This window comes from Heterodontus francisci, chromosome 48 (genome assembly GCF_036365525.1).
Source record: "Heterodontus francisci isolate sHetFra1 chromosome 48, sHetFra1.hap1, whole genome shotgun sequence".
In the NCBI taxonomy this organism is placed as follows: domain Eukaryota; kingdom Metazoa; phylum Chordata; class Chondrichthyes; order Heterodontiformes; family Heterodontidae; genus Heterodontus; species Heterodontus francisci.
Genome location: NC_090418.1, coordinates 13667901 through 13690303, shown reverse-complemented (window position 1 = coordinate 13690303; position 22403 = coordinate 13667901). Strand labels below are relative to the sequence as shown.

Here is a 22403-nt window from a genome sequence, read left to right as displayed (position 1 = left end):
CCCCACCAGTGTTTCTGCTCCACATGAGCCTCCTCCCACCCTATCTGCATATTCTTCTACTTCTTCCTACCTTGTGTACTTACCTAACTGCCCCTTGAATGCATCTGCCCTATTCACCTCAACTACTCCCTGAAGTAGAGAGTGCCACATTCTAACCAGTCTCTGGCTAAGAAGTTTCTCCTCAATTCCTTATTGAATTTATTAGGAGCCATCGTATATTTGTGTCCTCTAGTTTTGGACACCCCACAAGTGGAAATAACTTCTCTACATCTACGCTATCAAACTCCTTCAAGATTTTGAAGACCTATGTTAGGTCACCCCTCAGCCTTTACTTTTCAAGTGAAAAGAGCCCCAGCTTGTTCACCTTTCCTGATAGTTATCGCCATTACAATGTCGTTTCTTTCCAATATCAGATGCACATTCTTTTGGAGGAACAAAGAAAAACTGGGGCCACCGGAAGTCTCGAGTGAAGGAACACAGCCGATCAGTCAGTATCGAAAGAGGAAAGATGGAGTACCATTTTAGTCAGTGATCTTTCATCAGTGAAGGCTACATGGAACCCTTTCACATCACTGGTGAGATGGAGAAATGCACAACCTGGACACATATACAGGGGTGCCACAATCCAATGCCAACTTTGCACGAGGCCCTAGCAGCAGTACAGTAATTATGATAAGAAAGTATATATATATATATATATTTTCATTCACAGGATGTGGGCATCACTGACAAGGCCAGCATTTATTGTCCATTCCCAGCTGTCCTCGAGAAGGTGGTGGTGACAACCAAGTGGCTTATTAGGACATTTCAGAAGCAGTTAAGGAAGAGCCAACCACATTGCTGTGGGCATGGAGTCATATATTAGGCAGGCAAGGGAAGGACTGTAGGTTTCCATCCTTAAAAGGACATTAGTTAACCAGATGAGTTTTAATAACAAGCCGGTAATTTAATAGTCACCATTACTGATACCAGCTTTTTATTCCAGATATATTTCATTAACTAAATTTAAACTCCCCAACTCCGGTGGTGCGATTTGAACTTGCATCTTCAGATCAGTAGTCCAGGTCTCTGGATTGCTATTCTAGTCACATAACCAGTATGCTGCTGCTTCTGGATTTTGCAAAATCTTGCTAGATTACTTTTTATATTGTTATTACTACAAATTGAGTTATACAACCGTATAGCTTCGAGAATCAGCCCACGCGAATTTTCACAAAAGTGCACCGTTTAACCTCAGCAAACACAAGTTACGTTTGACTTCTCACCCAGAGTTGGTCATCATGGCCTGGAGGACTCTTCTTGATGAAGGCGCCATAGTACGTTGCGATATTTCTATGATGAGAGTACTTTTTCAGCATGTTAATTTCCTGCTTTATCTCTTCCTCTTCATCCTGGATTTAGAAACAAACAAGAACTTCATACCTTGCTTATAAAAATGCCCGAAGGTATTTTAACATTCTCAATTCTATTTCTGTACCCTGGAGACAACAATTTACTATATTAAAACTCCAGAGTTTAGAATTTATTTCCAGAAGTTGTGTGTCACGTTTTTCGTGTAGGAACTCTCGCAAACACTGCCACCCTGGAAAGTCCGTTCAAACATAGGATGCTTGTCCCACACAGACAGAAATCAGGCTATACTTGTTTCTGTTTGAAAGCTATGTTTTAGGGAAGTCCTGTGCTTAGTTCCACTATTTACTGCTCAAAGATTATAATTAATGATATTGGCTATTCATCAATAAAGTGTTAACGCTGCCCACTACACCAAAAGCTAACAACTTACAATTGTATAGCACCTTTAATGCAATAAAACATCCCAAGGCGCTTCACAAGAGCATAATAAAACAAAGTATGACACCAAGCCACAAAAGACGATATTAGGTCAGAGAGATAGAATCTGCAGTCGGCGGGACCAATGGGGAAACGGGTGCGAACTGTTATCTGAACAGATGGCTTGTCGGATGCTCTGGCAAGTGTACTGACCCTGGTTTGGAAAAATTGTTTCCTTTTTTTTGGAACAAAATGTCCTAACAGAAATTGAAAACCAAAACTTCAGGTTGCTGGAGTAACTAAAACTGGCTGGAATCAGATAAAAGGTTGAGACAGTACCATCCAAGCAGACGACAGACAGGTTTGTTTTCAGAGGCAGGTTGAAGAAAGTGAAAACCGGATCGAGGAACAGTTTCAGTTATTTAGAGGAACTGATTAACCAGACCCGGCCACACAATGCCCAGGGTTGTCACTGAAAGGCACGGATAAAGCTAACATTGGGAATCCACGTCAAGCCGGTTGTGAGGAGAACTAAGGTGGTTCTGGAGAAACATGCTGTTTTCCTTTTGGTGAAGACTGTACCTGTGGAGTTGGAGATTAAATTGAAACTGCTGTTAGTCAGGAATTGTGGCTGCATCTTGGAAGACAGGATCTGCAGACCTACCTGAGGAATTTCAGGGTTTTGCATAGTTTTCTACAGGCATATAAATAGTAAAAGGGTGGTAAAAGGAGGAGTAGGGCCGATTACAGACTGGAAAGGGGATTTACATTGGAGCCAGAGGGCATAGCTGAGGCATTAAATGAATACTTTGCATCTGTCTTTACCAAGGAAAATGTAGCCCAGGCAATGTTGAAAGAGGAAGTAAGTCAGGCACCAGAAGGGTTTAAAATTGATAAAGAGGAATTATTAGATAGGCTGCCCGAACTTAAAGTGGATAAAGCACCAGGGCAGGATGAGATGCATCCAAGGATACTAAGGGAAGTGAGGGTGGAAATCATAATTTTTCAGTCTTCCTTAGACTCAGGGGTGGTGCCAGAGGACTGCAGAATTGCAAACATTACACCCTTGTTCAAAAAAGGGTGTAAAGATAAGCCCAGCAACTACAGGCCGGTCAGTTTAATTTCAGTGGTAGGAAAACTTCTAGAAAAAAATTATGCGGGACAGAATCAATAGTCACATGGACAAATGCGAGTTAATTAAGGAAAGTCAGCATGGATTTCTTAAGGGAAAATCATGTTTAACTAACTTGCTTGAGTTTTTTGAGGAGGTAACAGAGAGGGTTGATGAGGGTAATGCTGTTGATGTGGTGTACATGGACTTTCAAAAGGCATTTGATACAATGTCACACAACAGACATGTGAGAAAACTTGTAGCTCATGGAATAAAAGGGATGGTAGCAACATGGATATGAAATTGGCTGAGTGAAGGAAACAGAGAGTAGTGGTTAATGGATGTTTTTCGGGCTGGAGGAAGGTTTGTAGTGGAGTTCCCCAAGGATCAGTGCTGGGACCCTTGCTTTTCCTGATATATATTAATAACCTCGGCCTTGATGTACAGGGCACAATTTCAAAGTTTACAGATGATATGAAACTTGGAAGCATTGTGAACTGTGAGGAGGATACTGTAGAACTTCAAAAAGGATATAAACAAATTGGTGGAATGGGCAGACAGGTGGCAGATGAGGTTCAATGCAGAGAAATGTGAGGTGATTCATTTTGATAGGAAGAACAAGGAGACACAATATAGAATAAAGGGCACAATTCTAAAGGGGGTGCAGGAGCAGAGGGACTTAGGTGTATCTGTACATAAGCCATTAAAGGTGGCAGGACAGGTTGAGAGAGCAGTTAATAAAGCATACAGTATCCTGGGCTTTATTAATAGAGGCATAGAGTACAAGCGCAAGGAAGTTATGTTGAACTTGTACAAGACACTAGTTCGGCCTTAGCTGGAATATTGTGTCCAATTCTGGGCCCTGCACTTGAGGAACGATGTGAGGGCATTGGAGAGCGTACAGAGGAGATTCACGAAAATGGTTCTAGGGATGAGGAATTTCAGTTCTGAAGATAGATTGAAGAAGTTAGGATTGTTTTCCTTGAAGAGAAGGCGGAGAGGTGATTTGATCGAGGTATTCAAAATCATGAGGGCTCGGGACAGAGTAGATAGAGAAACTGTTCCCACTCATGAAAGAATGGAGAACGAGAGGGTACTGATTTAAAGTAAAGAGAAGCAAAAGTGACATGAGGAAAAACTTTTTCACGCAGCAAGTGGTTAAGGTCTGGAATGTGCTGCCTGAGAAAATGGTGGCGGCAGGTTCAATTGAAGCATTCAAAAGGGAATTAGACAGTGAAATGGATCGAATGGCCTCCTCCTGCGCTGTAACAATTCTGTGATTCTGTTGTAGAACTGTGTAACTGTATCTGATAGTGAATATGTAATTTGTAATATCTTGACTGTGCTACACTGGTAATTCATATTTAATTTGCGTTGATTTTGGTTTGATTGTTAAAGTTATAAAAAAGAAAACTTGTACATTATTTTTTTCCTTATTGGGGTAGTTCAATAAATTTAGTTCCTTTGGTTTGTTGGTCTCCAGGGGGATCATAACAGTCAAATGACCAAAAGCTTGGTCAAAGTAGTAGGTTTTAATGAGTCTCTTGAGGAAAGCAAGATGGAGAGTTGGAGAGATGTAGGGAGAATATTCCAGAGCTTGGGGCCAAGACAACTGAAAGTGTGGTCACCAATGATGGAGCAATTAAAATCAGGGATGCCCAAGAGGCCAGTATTAGAGGAGCGCAGATATCTTGGAGGGTTGTGCGGCTGGAGGAGATTAGAGAGGCAGGGATTGGCAGGTCCATGGAGAGATTTCAAAACAAGCATGAGAATTTTAAAATCAGGACGTTGCTTGACCGGGAGCCAAAGTAGGTTGCGAGCACAGGGGTGATTGGGGAACGGGACTTGGTGCAAGATAAGACATGGGCAACAGAGTTTTGGATGACCTCAGGTTTACGGAGAGTAGAGTGTGGGAGACCAGCCAGGAAAGCAGTGGAAAGCAGGTTTAGAGGTAACTAAGGCATGAATGATGGTTTCAGCAGATGAGCTGAGGCAGGGGCGAAGTCGAAGAATGTTACGTTGGTGGAAATAGGCAGTCTTAGGGATGGCAAGAATATGAGGTTATAGCCGCATAACTTTCAATTTCTACAAACAGAGAAAAACAACTTTCAGGACAAAAATACTTTGTCCAATTGGAAACTTTGAAAGTATACTGCCTCTGGCAGAGTGGTGGTTCTAGGATTTTGACCCAATGACAGTTAAGGAGTGACGATATAATTCCTAGTCAGGATGGTGGGTGACTGGGAGAGGAAGGTGCAGGTCGTGGTGTTGCCATGCGTCTGCTGCCGTTGTTCTTCAAGGTGGTAGAGGGTATGGGTTTGGAAGGCACTATCGATACAGCATCGGCTACATTGCATCTTGTATATGGTACACACTGCTGCCACTGTGCAACTGTGGTGGAAGGAGTGAATGTTTCAAGTGTGGATGTTAGGGCCACATGGTGAGGGGTGTTCAGCTCCCAGCTGATTGCAGCAAGTGTTTTTTGTTATTAGGGCTGAACCCCTTTCTGTTTTATTTGTCAAATAAACACAGACAGATTTTCTTGTAGGTTTAAAACAGATGATTAATTATTTATTGAGCAATATGCCTTATCCCGAAATTGTCACAACCGCATCCACTCATGCACGCACACACATGCATGTGCACACACACACGCATGTGTACGCACAGAAGAAACAGATGAGGCAAAAAGGGGTAAGTGGTTTTTAAGTGTGGTAGGGTTTCGGGGTTATTGGTAAACCTGTTCAATTCTCAGAGGTCAAGTTCTCTCTGGTTGTAGGCCTGAGGTGTTTGAAGATTTCTTTGTTGGTGGAAAATTCAGTTTGAAAACAGAAGATTACTTCTCATTCACTGAAAAGGTTAAAATATAGAATTCACAGCAGGGCGTCTCCCTTCCTGGCTTGTTGGATTTGTCTCCCAGCTCTGAGCGTCAAGGGAGATGGTTAGATTCTCTCTTGTTCAAGGCAATGATCGCCTACAACTTGTGTGGCACTGATGCTATTTGCCACATACCAGCCCAAGTCTGAATGTTGTCTAGGTCTTGCTGCATGCAGGCATGGACTGCTTCAGTATCTGAAGAGTAGAAAATTGGTATTGAACACTGTGCAATCATCAGCGAACATCACCACTTCTGACCTTATGATGGAGGGAAGGTCATTGATGAAGCAGCTGAAGATGGTTGGGTCTTGGACACTATCCTTAAGAACTCCCTGCAGCTGAAATATTTGGCCTCCAAAAACCACAACCATTTTCCTTTGTACTAGGTATGACTCCAACCAACGGAGAGCTCCCTTCCCCTCTCCACCTCCCAATTCCTATTGACTTCAATTTCGTTACAGGCCCATAATGCCACTCGCGGTCAAATGCTGCTTTGATGTCAAGGAACGTCACTCTTGCCTCACCCCTGGAATTCAGCTCTTTTGTCCATGTTTGGACCAAGGCTGTAATAAGGTCTGGAGCCAAGTGACCTTAGCAAAACCCAAAATGAGCATAGGTGAGCAGGTTATTAGAGCAAGTGTTGCTTGATAGCACTGTCAATGACACCTTTCATCATTTTGCTATTGGTTGAGAGTTGGCCAGATTGGATTTGTCCTGCTTTTTGTGGACAGAACATACCTGGGCAACTTTTCCACATTGTCGGATAGATGCCAGAGTTGTAGCCGTGCTGGAACAGCTTGGTTAGGGGCATACGGCTAGTTCTGGAACACAAGTCTTCAGTGCTCTAGCCAGTACGTTTTCAGGGGTCCACTGTATCCAGTGTCTTCAGCAGTTTCTTGATAGCACACGGAGTGAATTGAATTGGCTGAAGACTGACATCTGTAATGCTGGGGACTCAGAAGGAGTCCGAGATAGATCATCCACTCAGCACTTCTAGCTGAAGATGGTTGCAAATGCTTCAGCCTTGTCTTTTGCAGTGACGTGCTGGGCTCCGCCATCACTGAGGATGGGGATATTTCTGCAGCCTCCTCCTCTAGTTAGTTTTTTTAATTGCCTTTACTTGTGCCTTGTAGATGGTGGACAGGCTTTGGGAAATCAGAAGGCAAGCTCCTCACCACAGAATTGAGAGTATCTGACATGTTCTAGTAACCACAGTATTTATATGGTTGGTCCAGATAAGTTTCTGGTCAATGGTGACCCCATGAATGTTGAAGTTGGGGGATTCAGCAATGGTAATGCCGTTGAATGTCATAGGGAGATGGTTAAATTCTCTCTTGTTGGAGATGGTCATTGCCTGGCCTTTGATGGACCCCATACCCATATTTTCCCTAATTTAATGCTCAAAGGTGACTAACCTTTCGTCATTGGAGTGGGTTTGGGGAGGGGGGGGGGGGGGGGGGGGAAAGCACATATACAATTTAAACCCATATTTATCAATTATTTTGCTTCAACTTGCTGGTATCAATAGATTTTGGCATTCTAATTTAGGAGGATTTATTCACCCAGGCTAAACTACAGGGAACTGAGAGGAGGCCTAACCCCCAGACGCATGGCATGCAGGCCCAATATCGTGTGGTTCCACCCTGATGCCCACTAACCAGACCTCCAGCTATGGACAGATAGCCTCACTACCTTGTGGTTGTCTTGGAAGAGAAGAAGGCTAAGACAGTAAACCCCAACAGAAAATCCAGAGTGGAGTCCAGTTATCTGTCATTGATCAGGCAGCTTTCCTGCAACTCCTGCAGCAGAGCTGGTACCAAACAGTACTTTTTTTTTTCCTTCCCTTTGGATAATACCAGCAGTGCTGAGAAGAAGGGGGAAGGTTGGTGTGGGGAGTCCTAATGCTTGGGCAACTCGGGTCTCCATACTATTTGCCTAGGCCTGCGCCCTGGAGACGACACTTCAGCTGACATACACCCGGGTGCCAGTGGTTAGAAAAATAAACCCATTCAAGTGACAAACAGAACATTGCCCTTTATCTCAAGTGGGCTGTTGCAAGGTATGTTAGTCATGTTAAGCTCTGATCAGACCCTATTTAAAGTACTTTTGGACAATTCACCTCAGAAAGGATTGACAGATTGCAAAGCAGTCTGCGGCACACTGCAAGTTAATGCGTAAACAGGAATTTAAGGAGAGTTAAAACTTAAGATTCTCACATGGAATATTTTGCCACTTTCAGAATTCTGGTATCTACTGTATGAACCTAAATCAATGAAAATAGCACCAAAACGGATGAAGTGTTGTGAACACAGTTCTTTTTAAATAGGAAAGTACTGGACCAAAGTAACCTCCTGAATGCTAAATGCCCCTATTCAAAAAGCAGATATTTCTGGTCCTGAAATAGCTCTGAGGAGGATTTTCCGAACATTTTTTGTTATAATTGGCATAGATGTAATTAAAGGCCATGCAAATAGGTCGAAAATACAGTGTTCAGCATTACCCAAAAAAATCATATTCAGTCTCAAATCAGTCGCAAAAATTTTTCAGATATATTCTTGGCTCAGATGGATGTTAGCACACCATTCTGAGGGTGAGTGTTTCTTTTTAAAATCTCATCAATATAGCCATTCCCACCCCTCGAGAAGCTGCAGTCATCAAAGGAATCGGCTTTTGCTTGTAATGTGCAAATGGCAAACACGCACAATGGCTCACTGATGTACACCCACTCCCAAGACGTGGGTGTTAATCAGAAACCAGAATTTTATTTGCTTTTTTTTTTAAAAAAGCAAACATTACTGTCAATCCACAAAAAGGTCAACTTTACTTTCAAATCAGCTCCTTGTTCAACTAAAAACATTGCCAGACATTAACTGTTGCAAACTGCCAAAAAAAAGAGCCTCTAGTAAGTCTGTCCTGCAAGTCTCAGGAACGTTTTACAGATGACGACCAACAATGCACAACTACAGAACATGGGATTGGTTAAAAGTAAAGTAATAATCACACCACAGAACATAAATGGTGTAATTATTGTTCATCTAGATGAATGTTAGGGCTAACATTGAGGGCGTGTACTCACCAGCGAGTCATGCATTTCAATGTTCTGATGCTTTTTGCAGTTATTCTACTATCCATAAACCACAAAAGCACCAACAAGCAGAAACCAATGGGCTCCATAATCAATAAACAAACCTGCAGTTTGACTGACTTTGATTCCCGTTTCATGTGCTGAATGGTTTATCTTTTTAATTGCGACACTATATTGCTGACAGAACGCTGGTTTTCTTTTTTTTTTTAAAACCACAGGGGGAGGGGAGAGATTTGTACGAGGGACGTCACTGCTTTCTCACTTTGGGCTCAGCATGATCTTCAAGCAATCCCTGGTCAGGCACAATTTAGTTAAATTATTTTCTAAATGGAGAACCAAAATGAAGGATCGTAGTCCATGGTGCAGGCCGCCACCAAAAGCTTGAAAGCAGTGATAGGGAAGGCTAGATAGATCATCAGGTAGTGATAACGTGATAAAAAAAACAAGAAATGCTGGAAATACTCAGCAGGTCTGGCAGCATCTGTGGAGAGAGAAGCAGAGTTAACGTTTCAGGTCAGTCCTGAAAGGACTGGGAAATGCTGGGAAAGGACTGAGTTAACAGTTAGAGGTTTTTGTGATGAGTCTTGACATCAATATAACAAGTAGAGAGAAGAGGAGCATATAGGATTACATATCAGCAGCCTAGCAGAAATGAGGGGGTTCAGAGCAGCACTCGCCATAGTAATACTGATATTGAAAGAAAGTGAAAAGATTGTAGCAGGGAGCGGGGTTGGCGGTGGGAAGCGAGAGGGAAATAGCTTTTATCAAATTAAAAGCTTTTTCTTCAATCCAGTCCAGAAGTGAGAGCTGCAAATATTAACAACACGTTCCCCAGATATGGAAGCAAGTCTTGAACAAATGCGAATTTTCAGTGTTAATGGTTGCTGAGGAAGAGAGTTTGGTGCAAAGGGGGAGATAAAAAAGCTCCATTGGGGAAGGGTTTAGCATTGGAAATGTAGAAGCTCCAGTTGAGATCATGAGGGACTGAGAACTAGAAAGTTCACAGCTGAAGGAGGGCGAAAAATGCCAAAGAAAAGGTGCAACAGTTGCTTGGAGTTTCAGTCCATATGAATCATTGCCTCACTGAGGAACAGAGACGAGATCAAGTTGAAGTAATTCAGCCATTGCATTAGGAGAGGACTGGAGATCATGAGAGGAATTAGATCCAAAATATGATGAATATAGAATGGAATCAAACAACATAGGATGCAGAATTAAGCTCCCTCTGCCCTAATGGGCCTGTAACTCCATCTCAGATAAGTACACCTGCTATATCAATGTACATCTTTTCATTTCCCATATCAGCTATAATTACCAAGCAAGACTACTAATTTTGTGTCAATGTGTGGGCAGATTTACATTGTAACATCCCCCCGACCCCGGGAATTGAGAGATACAACCAAAGATATAATCTAAATAATCTAAACTGATTGAAAGACAGAGACATGAACTGATAGCCGACTGATCCACTCACCCCATTACCCAATATATAACAACACTTTTTCATTTAAAAGGCTGACCAACACTCCTAGCCTGTTGGTCAACAACTTCCTTTTAAAATCTTTGATGTAATGAACACCCCAAGGAACCGTGAGGGGAAAAAAAAGACACCAAGCAGTAGAGAGGAGTTGGGAAAATGATCAAAGATGCAAGGTAGGTGCTGAGGAAGCTCTTGAAATGTAAGTGGAGAGGTAGCAAGGCAGAGGGGTTTAGCGAGAGTTCAAGACAGTCGGCTAAGCAATGCTGGAGGAAGGGGAGACAGGAAGCTAATGACATTGGACACAGCGATAGTGTGTTGCAAAGGTAGGATGAGATCAGGCTATGAAGAGGATCTGCAAATGCGGAATTTGAATTCAATGTATTGGGGAATAGAAAGCCCGTGAAGGTTGACAAGGACAAGGAGTTGCAGTTTATATTTGGTGGAGTTTGGGAGGTCAAAGAGGAGAGGCTTGGAGAAGCCGAGCCTGCAGATCATGAAAGTGTGAATAAGAACTTCAGTGCAAATAAGATGAGGAATGGAATAAAGCAGGCAATGGTGTGGCTGTGGAAATAATCAGAGAGAGCTGTGCTTGAATCCAGAGTGATAACCACAGCTCAAGAAGTCTTTAAATTTGAGGTGTTTGAAGCATTAGTCAGAGTCTCAGCCAATTTGTTGGTGGACACAGCACACCTGCCTTGATCTCCTGCCCTTGTAAGTTCGAGCTGCAACCAATATGAATTCATCATACAAAATCGTAGTATACATACACAGTCTCTTCCAAAAATAGCCAAATCAGTTACACCGATTTCCCACATAGACAGCTCCATTCATCCAACAAAAAAAGGAAAGAATTTACATTTATATAGCACCTTTCATGACCCAAGTGTGCCCCAAACAGCATTACAGCTTTCACAGTGCAGTCACAATTATAATGTAGGGAACAGGACAGCCAATTTGAATACATCTGACAAACAGCAATGTGATAATGTTCTATTTTAGTGATGTTGGGTGAGAGGTAAATATTGACCAGGAGACCTCAGAATTCTCCTGCTCTACTTCGACGTAGTGCCATGGAATCTTTTACATTCATGACGACAGGCAGGGTCTTGGTTTAAATTCTCATACGAAAGGTGGCAGCCCTGACAGTGCAGCACTCCAGTACAGGCCTTAACTTTGTGATTAGGTCACTGGAATGGGACTTGAACCAACAACCTCTGACTCAGAGGTGAGAATGCCATCCACTGAGCCATGGTTGACAGTGTTGAAACTCTGCTTTGTGTGGAGACACCTAACTACAGAATTCGTTATTTTCAATCGAGATGCACAGTACAATTAGACTGACATTAGCAGACAGATTAGATTTTTGGAGGGGGCTAGTGGAGAAGGACAATAATAGAAGTGGGAGCCAAAATACAGAAACCCAACATGCTAAGTGTTTGCTTCCCCGCTGTACCTCAGCTTTTGTGGCCAAGGTCAGGTCTCTTTCATTTCTAGACCAGTTTCCCACATGAACCAGTTGCATCTTATTCCTTTTGAGCAATAATTTCTTAAAGGTGGTGGGCACTCCAAAGCTAAACAGGATAAACTACCAGGGCATTTGAATACACTTGGCAATTGGGCAGACAGGTGGCAGCCAAAATTAAACAAAGAAAAGTGCTCTACATGGGGACAATAACAAATCTAGGAAGGGACGATTACTGAAATGGAAAGAAACTGGCGTGCACGGTAACAAAAAGATTCTGGGGTTCCCGATTGATGATAAATTCAAGCTATTGCATAAATGCTCGATGGCAGTAAGCAAAGCAAAGAAGATCCTGGGGTGAATTCAAAGGTCAATATTGAGCCACAAGAATGAGACAACCCTTCCACCTCATAAATCATTGGTGTGACCACACTCGGATCACTGTATATGGTTCTGATTGCCAGTGCAAATGAACACAAGGAATAGGAGCAGGAGTAGGCCATATGACCCATCGAGTCTGCTCCACTGTTCAATACGATCATGAATGATGTTAGGCTTCAACTCCATTTTCCCACCTGCTCGCCATATCCCTTGATTCCGAGACTCCAAAAGTCTGTCTATCCCAGCCTTAAATGCATTCACAGCCCTCTGGGGTAAGGAATTCCAAAGACTCACAACCTTTTCAGCAAAGTAATTTCTCCTCACCCCAGTCCTAAATGGTCGGCACCCATCCTGAGACTATGCTGCCGTGTTTTAGATTCCCCGACCAGCGGAAACCATCTCTCAGCATCTATCCTATCCAGCCCATTCAGAATCTATGTTTCAAACAGATTGCCTCTCATTCTTCTAAACTCCAAAATGGATAATGCAGCTATTGAAAGGATATAGAATAGAGCAAACAGAATGATTAAGGGCCGACAGAGATTGGATTATGAGGTGCAATTATGCAACTTGAACATGTTCTCATTGCAAAACTAAGGGACAGAATTCAGAGACTAGTGCTAAACAGTAATTTTTCATACCGGAAGGAAGTACACAAAAATGTCCCCAGGGGTTGATATTGGGATAACTGCTTTTTGATATATTTTATATATATTACACCTGCATGAGTATACAGGGTATAAATTTCAAAGTTTACAGATAGCATGAAACTGAAATGTAGTAAAAAGTGAGGAGGATAGTAACAGTGTTTAGGAGGTCATCGACTGGTGAAATAGACTGACACAGCAGATGAAATTTAATGCAGAGAAGTGCGAAGTGATTCTTTTTGGTAAGATGAGGAGAGGTAATATGAACTAAATGGTACAATTTTAAGGTGGTGCAGGAACAGAGAGATCAGGAGGTTACATCACAAATCTTTGAATGTGTCAGGAAAAACTGAGAAGACGATCAAAAGACATACAGGATCCTGACTTTATAAACAGAGGTATAGAGTACAACAGCAGGGAGGTTATGCTAAAGCTTTACATAACACTGGTTAGGCCTCAGCAGGAGTACTGTGGTAAATTCTGGAAAGATGTCAAGGCTTTAAACAGGGTGCAGTGGAGATTTGCTAGAATATGGAACTTCAGAGACTAGAGAAACTGGGGTTGTTCTCCATACAGCAGAGAAGGTTAAGGGGAGAGCTGATATGAGTTCAAAATCATTAAGGGTTTTGACAGAGTGAATAAAGAGAAACAGTTTCCAGTGATAGAGTGGTTGGCAGCCAGAGGACAACATCTTAAAGTATTTGGCTGAAGAACCAGAGGGGAGATGAGGAAAAAAGGAAACTGGATAAATACTTGAAGGGAAAAATTTTGCAGGGCTACGGAGAAAGAGCAGGGAAGGGGATTAATTGGATATCTCTTTCAAAGAGCCAACCCAAGCACAATGGACTCCTACTGTGCTTGAAAAGAAAATGTCGAGAGATGATGTAACTGCTGCTTTTTGGATTGTAAAGGGACTAGATATGGTAACCATGACAAGCTATCTCACCTTGCCTTGTCCAGAACAAAAGAAAAAAAGAAGAAAATTACAGCACAGGAACAGGCCCTTCGGCCCTCCAAGCCTACGCCGATCCAGATCCTCTATCTAAACCTGTGGCCTATTTTCTAAGGGTCTGTATCTCTTTGCTTCCTGCCCATTCATGTATCTGTCTAGATACATCTTAAAAGACGCTATCGTGCCCGCGTCTACCACCTCCGCTGGCAACGCGTTCCAGGCACCCACCACCCTCTGCGTAAAGAAATTTCCACGCATATCCCCTCTAAACTTTTCCCCTTTCACTTTGAACTCGTGTCCCCTTGTAATTGAATCCCCCACTCTGGGAAAAAGCTTCTTGCTATCCAACCTGTCTATACCTCTCATGATTTTGTACACCTCAATCAGGTCCCCCCTCAACCTCCGTCTTTCGAATGAAAATAATCCTAATCTACTCAACCTCTCTTCATAGCTAGCGCCCTCCATACCAGGCAACATCCTGGTGAACCTCCTCTGCACCCTCTCCAAAGCATCCACATCCTTTTGGTAATGTGGAGACCAGAACTGCACGCAGTATTCCAAATGTGGCCGAACCAAAGTCCTATACAACTGTAACATGACCTGCCAACTCTTGTACTCAATACCCCGTCCGATGAAGGAAAGCATGCCGTATGCCTTCTTGACCACTCTATTGACCTGCGTTGCCACCTTCAGGGAACAATGGACCTGAACACCCAAATTTCTCTGTACATCAACTTTCCCCAGGACTTTTCCATTTACTGTATAGTTCACTCTTGAATTGGATCTTCCAAAATGCATCACCTCGCATTTGCCCTGATTGAACTCCATCTGCCATTTCTCTGCCCAACTCTCCAATCTATCTATATTCTGCTGTATTCTCTGACAGTCCCCTTCACTATCTGCTACTCCACCAATCTTAGTGTCGTCTGCAAACTTGCTAATCAGACCACCTATACTTTCCTCCAAATCATTTATGTATATCACAAACAACAGTGGTCCCAGCACGGATCCCTGTGGAACACCACTGGTTACACGTCTCCATTTTGAGAAACTCCCTTCCACTGCTACTCTCTGTCTCCTGTTGCCCAGCCAGTTCTTTATCCATCTAGCTAGTACACCTTGGACCCCATGCGCCTTCACTTTCTCCATTAGCCTACCATGGGGAACCTTATCGAACGCCTTACTGAAGTCCATGTATATGACATCTACAGCCCTTCCCTCATCAATCAACTTTGTCACTTCCTCAAAAAACAGTAGAACCAAAAGGACATGACCAGTGCTTGAAGGGGGCAAATTCAAAACTGATCTGCGGAAACATTATTTCTATTGAACAAATGCAAGTTTGATGGATTCCTTTCAGAAAATATCATTTTGCGATAAAGTATTGGAGACATAATGTGGTAAGTGGTGCATGTTTGGGAGGAGTTATCTTTCAGACCTGTGATTCCCAAAGCTCTCAAATACTGGGGTTTCCTCACCACCTGTCTGGGTCTGTTGTAGACTAATCAATGATAAGTGATTGCGATAACTCCATTATTGTTGTACCACTTGACTGCCAGGATGCAGATGGCAAACTAGATGGGAAAACACCTAGGTCCATCTAGAAGTTCCCATGTTCCTGGATAACACTTTTTACAATGTTGCAAAGAAAAGCTGAATTAAAAAATTAAATCATACTCCTCATGCAGTAAACTTCAAAAACGTTTTTCCCAATGTTGCTTCAAGAGAGAACAGAAATGACAGACAGCACACTCTAATTGTCATAATCAAAGGCTCTCCATACCTCTGTGACGTCCATAACTTTGATGGCTGCAAGCTGTCCCGTTTTGACATGCCGACCCTGGATGAATAGAAAAAATAGACATCAGTATTTCCGCTTTACAAGGACGACATCCTAGAATGAACAGGCTGTACATTATATTAACTGAGTCTCCAGTGGAAAGTAACGGTTTTTCTTTATTAGAGCTGTTTGCCAACAGGATGATGACCTGCAGTTACCAATGCCTTCTATATGACATGACCTTATTAATGCAGAGGAAGAATCTCATGATCAAATGGGATGGGGACAGAGCAACTGGAAAATAGCTGTCTATTGACACCACTGTGTCAGCCAATGAGGTGGAGGTAGGGTGGAACTTGCACAGGACTCACAGCCAACAGTCCACAGAGTCTACTTAAAGACAGTCTCTTCTGAATTGAAGGAAGCAGAACTGATGACTGAAACTTCTCCCAATAAAGGGTGATCTCTCCAGCAAATTGCAGTGAGTGGAGGATAGTTACATAATACAAATTGTGTGTGTTAAATCAGTCCCAGTCACTTGCATCAATGTAGTTGCTAGGCGAGATTGTGGTGTTGGGGGGTTTGGGTGGAAATTATCCAATCATCTCTGTTCTGACCAGGAACACTGGTGCACTATATGCAGGTGAAAAGTAATTGTGTTCCAATGTGAGGACAGATGGATGTACACATACCTGCATTTACACACATACACATAGTGAAGCAGGTACTATTGAGCATGTACACAGTTAAGCAGGTACTACTGAGAGTGTAAAGTTTATCATCTAACCAGATTTGCATAAATCAAGTTCACTAGTTCAATATAGCAATTCTGGTAAATGCAGGGTATTATATGAATAAACTCCAGTTTAAGATTCATACACCTTATACATCACAGTTATTCCGTTGTGAAGCAGAGATCTCGGACAGGTGCACTTCCCCCCCCACCTTCCACTTTAAAGATGGGAATGTATGTAAACATGAAAGTAAATCCCATGCAGCAGATTTTATGGCAACTCCCAAATTAAATGAGTTCTTTTGAATTCGTTACCCATGCAGAACACTTTGGTTGATTTGATGCATATAATTTTGCTGTTCATTTTTGCTTTTACAAATTTAGCCAGCTGCCACAATTTTTTATTTGTTTCATGGGACGTGGATATCGCTGGCTAGGCCAGCATTTACTGCCCATCCTTAATTGTCCTTGGGAAGGTGGTGGTGAGCTGCCTTCTTGAACCACTGCAGTCCATGTGGTGCAGGTACACCCACAGTGTTATTATGAAGGAAGTTCCAAGATTTTGACCCAGTGACAGTGAAGGAATGGCAATATTGTTCCAAGTCAGGATACTGTGTGGCTTGGAGGGGAAATTGCAGGCGGTGGTGTTCCCACACGTTTGCTGCCCTTGTACTTCAAGGTGGTATAGGTTGCGGGTTTAGAAGGTTTTCCCTAAGTAGCCTTGGTGCATTGCTGCAATGCAAATTGTCGATGGTACACGCTGCTGCCGCTGTGCGTCGGTGGTGGAGGGAGCGAACGTTTGTGAACGGGGTGTCAATCAAGCAGTCTGCTTTGTCCTGGATGGTGTCGAGCTTCTTGAGTGTTGTTGGAGCTGCACCCATCCAGGCAAGTGGAGAGTACTCCATCACACTCCTGAATTGTGCCTTGTAGATGATGGACAGGCTTTGGGGAGTCAGGAAGTTAGTTACTCGCCGCAGGATTCCTAGCCTCTGACCTGCTCTTGTAGTCACTGTATTAATATGGCTACTCCAGTTCAGTTTCTGGTCAACAGCAAATGACAGATCTGATCTTCATACTGGAGTATACAAAGAATGAGACATTGGGCTGGATTTAGTCATGTCAGTGGGGCTCCCGGCACCAGCTAAAAAGGCGAGGGGAACCCTCCCCCCACCACCCCGCTCCCCGGCACGATTCAACAGCACTCAGGGACTTAAGTGCCCGGCGCAGAGATGCCCATACCTTTAAAGGACAGGGAGGGTGAGAAGTGCAGGGGTGGGATGTTACGGGAGGTGGGTTGTTTGCCAGCGGGAGCCCTCCATGGACCACAGATTGACAATGGAGGAGACCACCCCACCCACACCCCAGCCCAGCGAAGTCTCCTCGTTTCACTGGGTGGCCTCCCCACATGGGGGAGGCCCCTCCTCCCCGCCACTGATTTAATTCAAGCAGCGACAGGAAGAGGCCCTTAATCGGGATGCAACTGAAAGGCAACGGGTCCTCTGCCGCCCGCCTCCCATCGCAATTCTATGGGTCCCTCCACCTTCTAGCCAGTGTCCGGTGGGACCCATTAAATCCAGCCCACAGTATCTTTTTCGCTCCCTCTTCCTCCTCCTGACTAGAGTCAACAAAGCTTAAAAGTAGACTTCTTGCTTGTGGAACCTGCGCTGCTGTTGAATTAGACCCTTCGCTGGATCAAAGCCAGAGTATTTTCTTCTTATTGAGAAGCTAAAACCCATAATGCAGGAAAGTACTAAGGTTAAAAAGGAAACAACCATTAAATGACACCAAGCTTGCCTTTTAAAAGTCTTAAGATTGTAGAAGAAAGGGCCGAGGGTGGGAAGTTGTTCCAGTTTTACATTCCTAGAACAGTTACAAGTTAGGAGTAGTAAACTGCACAATTATATCAACTCCGCAGATGCAGGAAGGAGAAACACAATGTAAGATGGGATATTTGTAGCTCGAGAGGTTCATTAAGAGGAGCACTGACTAGAAGTATGAATAGGGTTTGCCCAAAGGAAAGTAACTGTTACATACAACATCCAAGAATTTCACTTAAGAATGCCGATACAAGCAGTTTCGTCACTGGGTTTCCTGGCAAGTATAAGGGCAAGTGTGTGAAATGTTCACTGCAAGTTCATGAACGGTGGAAAGCAAAACCTCAGCTGTACAATTATAGATTTTGAAGTTCCAAACATGGTACGCGTCAGGAAAAAGGACTTTAAACTGTATAACTCGAGAGTAAGGTATCGGTGGCTACAGAGGCTAGTAGTGGAGGGAAAGTCCTTTAAACACTAATAAAAAACTAGTTAGTGCTTTTTTTAAAACGTATGTAGTATATTGGTACCAATATGCAATATTCAGTGTGCTAAAGTGTGGTGAGTCGAAGAGACTTAGCAGTTGGCAGGAAAAAGACAGAAGCGCAAGGGGAGAGCCAATTGTATAACAGCCCCGACAAACAAATTTTTCTGCAGCACCTGTGGAAGAGCCTGTCACTCTAGAATTGGCCTTTATAGCCACTCCAGGCGCTGCTCCACACACCACTGACCACCTCCAGGCGCTTACCCATTGTCTCTCGAGATAAGGAGGCCAAAGAAGATGCAATATTAAATAGAGATACAAAAGTCATTCAGTCTACCCGACTTATTGCATCATTTAGATCAGGAGCTTGACTATTTTTAAAGATAGTCGTTAATGCCAAAGATGTTTTAGGTTGTTTCAGTTTCTAATTTTATCCCTGGTTCGCCTAAAAAATCTTTCAACTGAATTCCACAGGCGAAATTAGAGTGACTGCTCTCAACGAAGGCAGCATTCCACTGCGTGTGGCACCAAGGAAATCTAGTAAAAAGTCTAAAGTCACTAGCAATTAGGGGGCAAGCTCTCCAGTGAATGTTCTGGCACAAAGGAAAATGGTTGTGGAGGCCAATCAACAACACCTCAGGACATCTCTGCGGGATTTCCTCAGAACAGCGCCCCAGCTGGTTCATCAATGACCTTCCCTCCATAATGTCAAAAGTGGGGCTGTTCGCTGATGACTCTACAGTGTTCAGCTCTTTTCGCACCTCATAATGAAGCAGTCTATACCCACATGCAGCAAGATCTGGACAACATCCAGGCTTGGGCTGATTATTGGCAACTAACATTTGCACTACATAAGTGTTAGGCAGTGACCATCTCCAGCAACAATCGCCCCATAACACTTAATGGCATTACCAACACCAAATCCCCCATCAAACTCCTGGAGGTCACTAATGACCACAGCCACAAGAACATGAATACTGGAGCATAAGCTGAGTATTCCGTGATGAGAAACTCAACCGCTCGAAGTCTCTCCACCGACAAGGCGTAAGTCAGGAGTATGATAGAATGCTCAACAATACTCAAGAAGTGAGACAGAATCCAGAACAAAGCAGTTCATTTGACTGGCATCCTATCCACCACCTTAAACATTCACTCCCTCTACCACTGGTGTAATGTGGTTGCATGCTGTATCATCCACAAGATGCACTGCAGGAACTTGCCAAGGCTTCTTTGGCAGCATCTCTCGAATCCTCAAACTCCACTACCTGGAAGGACAAGGATAGCAGCTGCACAGGAACACCATCACCTTCCAAGTCAGACACCATGCGGACTTGGAATTACATCTGTCATTCCTTCAAAATCCTGGAACTCCCTGCTCAATAGCACTGTGGGAGTACCTTCACCATATGGACTGTAGCAGCTCATGAAGTTGGCCCATGAGTAACTAGGGATGGGCAATAAATGCCAGCCTTGCCAGCAACACTCATTGCCATAGAACGGATAAATTTGAAATTAGGTCTCAGTTTAGTTTAGGGATTGCGAACTGAGCCTAACATGGTGTCAGCATACACCACATAGCACTTAGAAACCAATGGCCTTGTGACATCCGACAGCTTTCTTGCCAAGTGACCCGGACCAGTCTTATTCTTCCTATACCCTCCTCACCCTAACACTTTTGCAGCAGACAATTTACATGCATGAAAGATATCATATTGTGTTATACGCCTAGAACCTGCACATGACGGACAGTGATCACCCTGAAGTTTAAGGAAACCAGAATGTCACTTATTATAAAAGCAAAATACTGCGGATGCTGGAAATCTGAAATAAAAACAAGAAATGCTGCAACCATTCAGCAGGTCTGGCAGCATCTGTGGAAAGAGAAGCAGAGTTAACATTCCGGGTCAGTGACCCTTCTTGGGAACCCCCGAAGAGTTCCGAAGAAGGGTCACTGACCCGAAACGTTAACTCCGCTTCTCTTTCCACAGATGCTGCCAGACCTGCTGAGTGGTTCCAGCATTTCTTGTTTTTATGCCACTTATTATACCAATTATAACCCCTGAAGCTTATAGCAAAAATCATTTGTGCTGTATCTTTACTAGAACAAGGGACTGAAGAATTTAAGAAGTAAGCAGGCCAATTCATCGCAATCAGTTGCTTTTGAAGCTGCCTGTAAAGGATGCATTTCAGTGCAGCCAACAGACAGCAACATGGACAAACTCTGGCAGGTCATTCGAGGCCATCATATGCACCATATCCGAGAATACAGCATTTTGCTCATCATACCAACGTGCTGATATCTTAACTTTAATCAGCAACCATGCACAATGAACCATCTCACAAGTGCGCTGAAATATCACCACTGGTCATGTATTGTGAAATCCACACCTGATGATGGGGGAGGATCATGCTTGGCTGATCTCTTGCATTCCTGCATGGCCAAATAGCTACTATTCACTGCTGACTTGCAATTGAAGAACAGTCTCTTTGGCACGATGGAAGCTGGGGATCAATTGAAAAATTCAAAACAGTTTGATAGATTTTTGGTTGACAAGGGTAGTGAGGATAACAGAACTAAGGCAGGTAGATGGAGTCAAAGTGCAGATCAGCTATGATCAAACTGAATGACAGAACAGGCTTGAGGGATTGAATGGCCTATATTCATGGCCTATATGGTATTAAAATAAATGAAGGAAGGATTACGGATGAACAAGCAAACTTGCACTTAAATAATATCTTATCTTGTCCTCAGTTAGTCCCCAAGCACTTCAAAACGAATAGATTACTTTTAAAATGGAGTCAATTTTGTTAAGTAGACAAAGTACCAGCAGGTCACTGGCACTTATAGACTCATATCCCAGCACAAAGGGAGGAAATTAGAAAGAAATTAAGAAAATTAAGCTGAGGGAAAGTCAGTTTCAACCCTTAACAGTTGATGATCACACAAAAAAAGACTTGTATTATTCAGAGCCATATGCAGACAATCAGCTCATTGATATTTATTGGCCACTGACTGTTGTCTAGGTCTCCTGCAGACAGCAGACACACTGAAGTTGGAGTACTTTAAATTGACTGCAAGGAAGAACAATTTTTCACCGAGTCTCCCAGGCCATCACAATGGGGCTCATAAATACATTTCTGTTGCATACTGTAGTGGTAAGGCCATGATGTTATCACAAACAAAACTAGTTATTGTCTTGGTACTGTAATGGTGAAGTAAATCTTCATGCCAGCACAGTGGTGAGCAAGTCCCTACAAAGCCACACATACACTTTCCCTTGCTCCTTCACTAGGAGACTGATAGTTTGATTTTGAAGTCAATTGGACAGAGCAGGGTGCTGAGGCTACTCTTCCAACACCTGATCTACAAATGCACAAGACCCTAATGATAATTTGTGTTTCAAGTCAGACTGGTTACTGCTGGGACTTGGCCTTTATATTTCAATAGGATTGCATCAACAAAAGTAAGAACAGCCAACAACATAGATATGTTGGCTGTGGGCGCAAGATTAATGGGTGTTTTTGTTTTAAGTAGGTCGCTGGTATATTCTAAAGCTGGTTAAACTAAAATTACTGCTACTGTACTGAGCATCAATTAGGAAGGCCATACTTGTTCCAAGGATGATTGGAGAGTTACCAAATGTTAATATCAGGCTGCTAACACTGAAACAAAGCACTCAAATATACAATATCACCAGAATGTATTCACACAGCACACTATTACGCAAGTACTGGGGACATTTTGTAAGATTAAAAATACACCAGCTGGGAGCGAGGGAAAAGGAGAGAAAGCATAATAAAGTGAAACAGCCAAAGTAGGACTAATA

General features: G+C 43.0%; 1 protein-coding gene across 1 annotated transcript in view; it reads right to left on the bottom strand.

The window, feature by feature from the left end:
* Window positions 1-22403, bottom strand: part of LOC137357574 (misshapen-like kinase 1) — a 264262-nt gene that overhangs the window by 135943 nt on the left and 105916 nt on the right. The window contains 2 exon segments of the mRNA XM_068024008.1: window positions 1266-1391; window positions 15549-15605. Of these exon segments, the coding sequence (XP_067880109.1) occupies window positions 1266-1391; window positions 15549-15605 (183 nt within the window).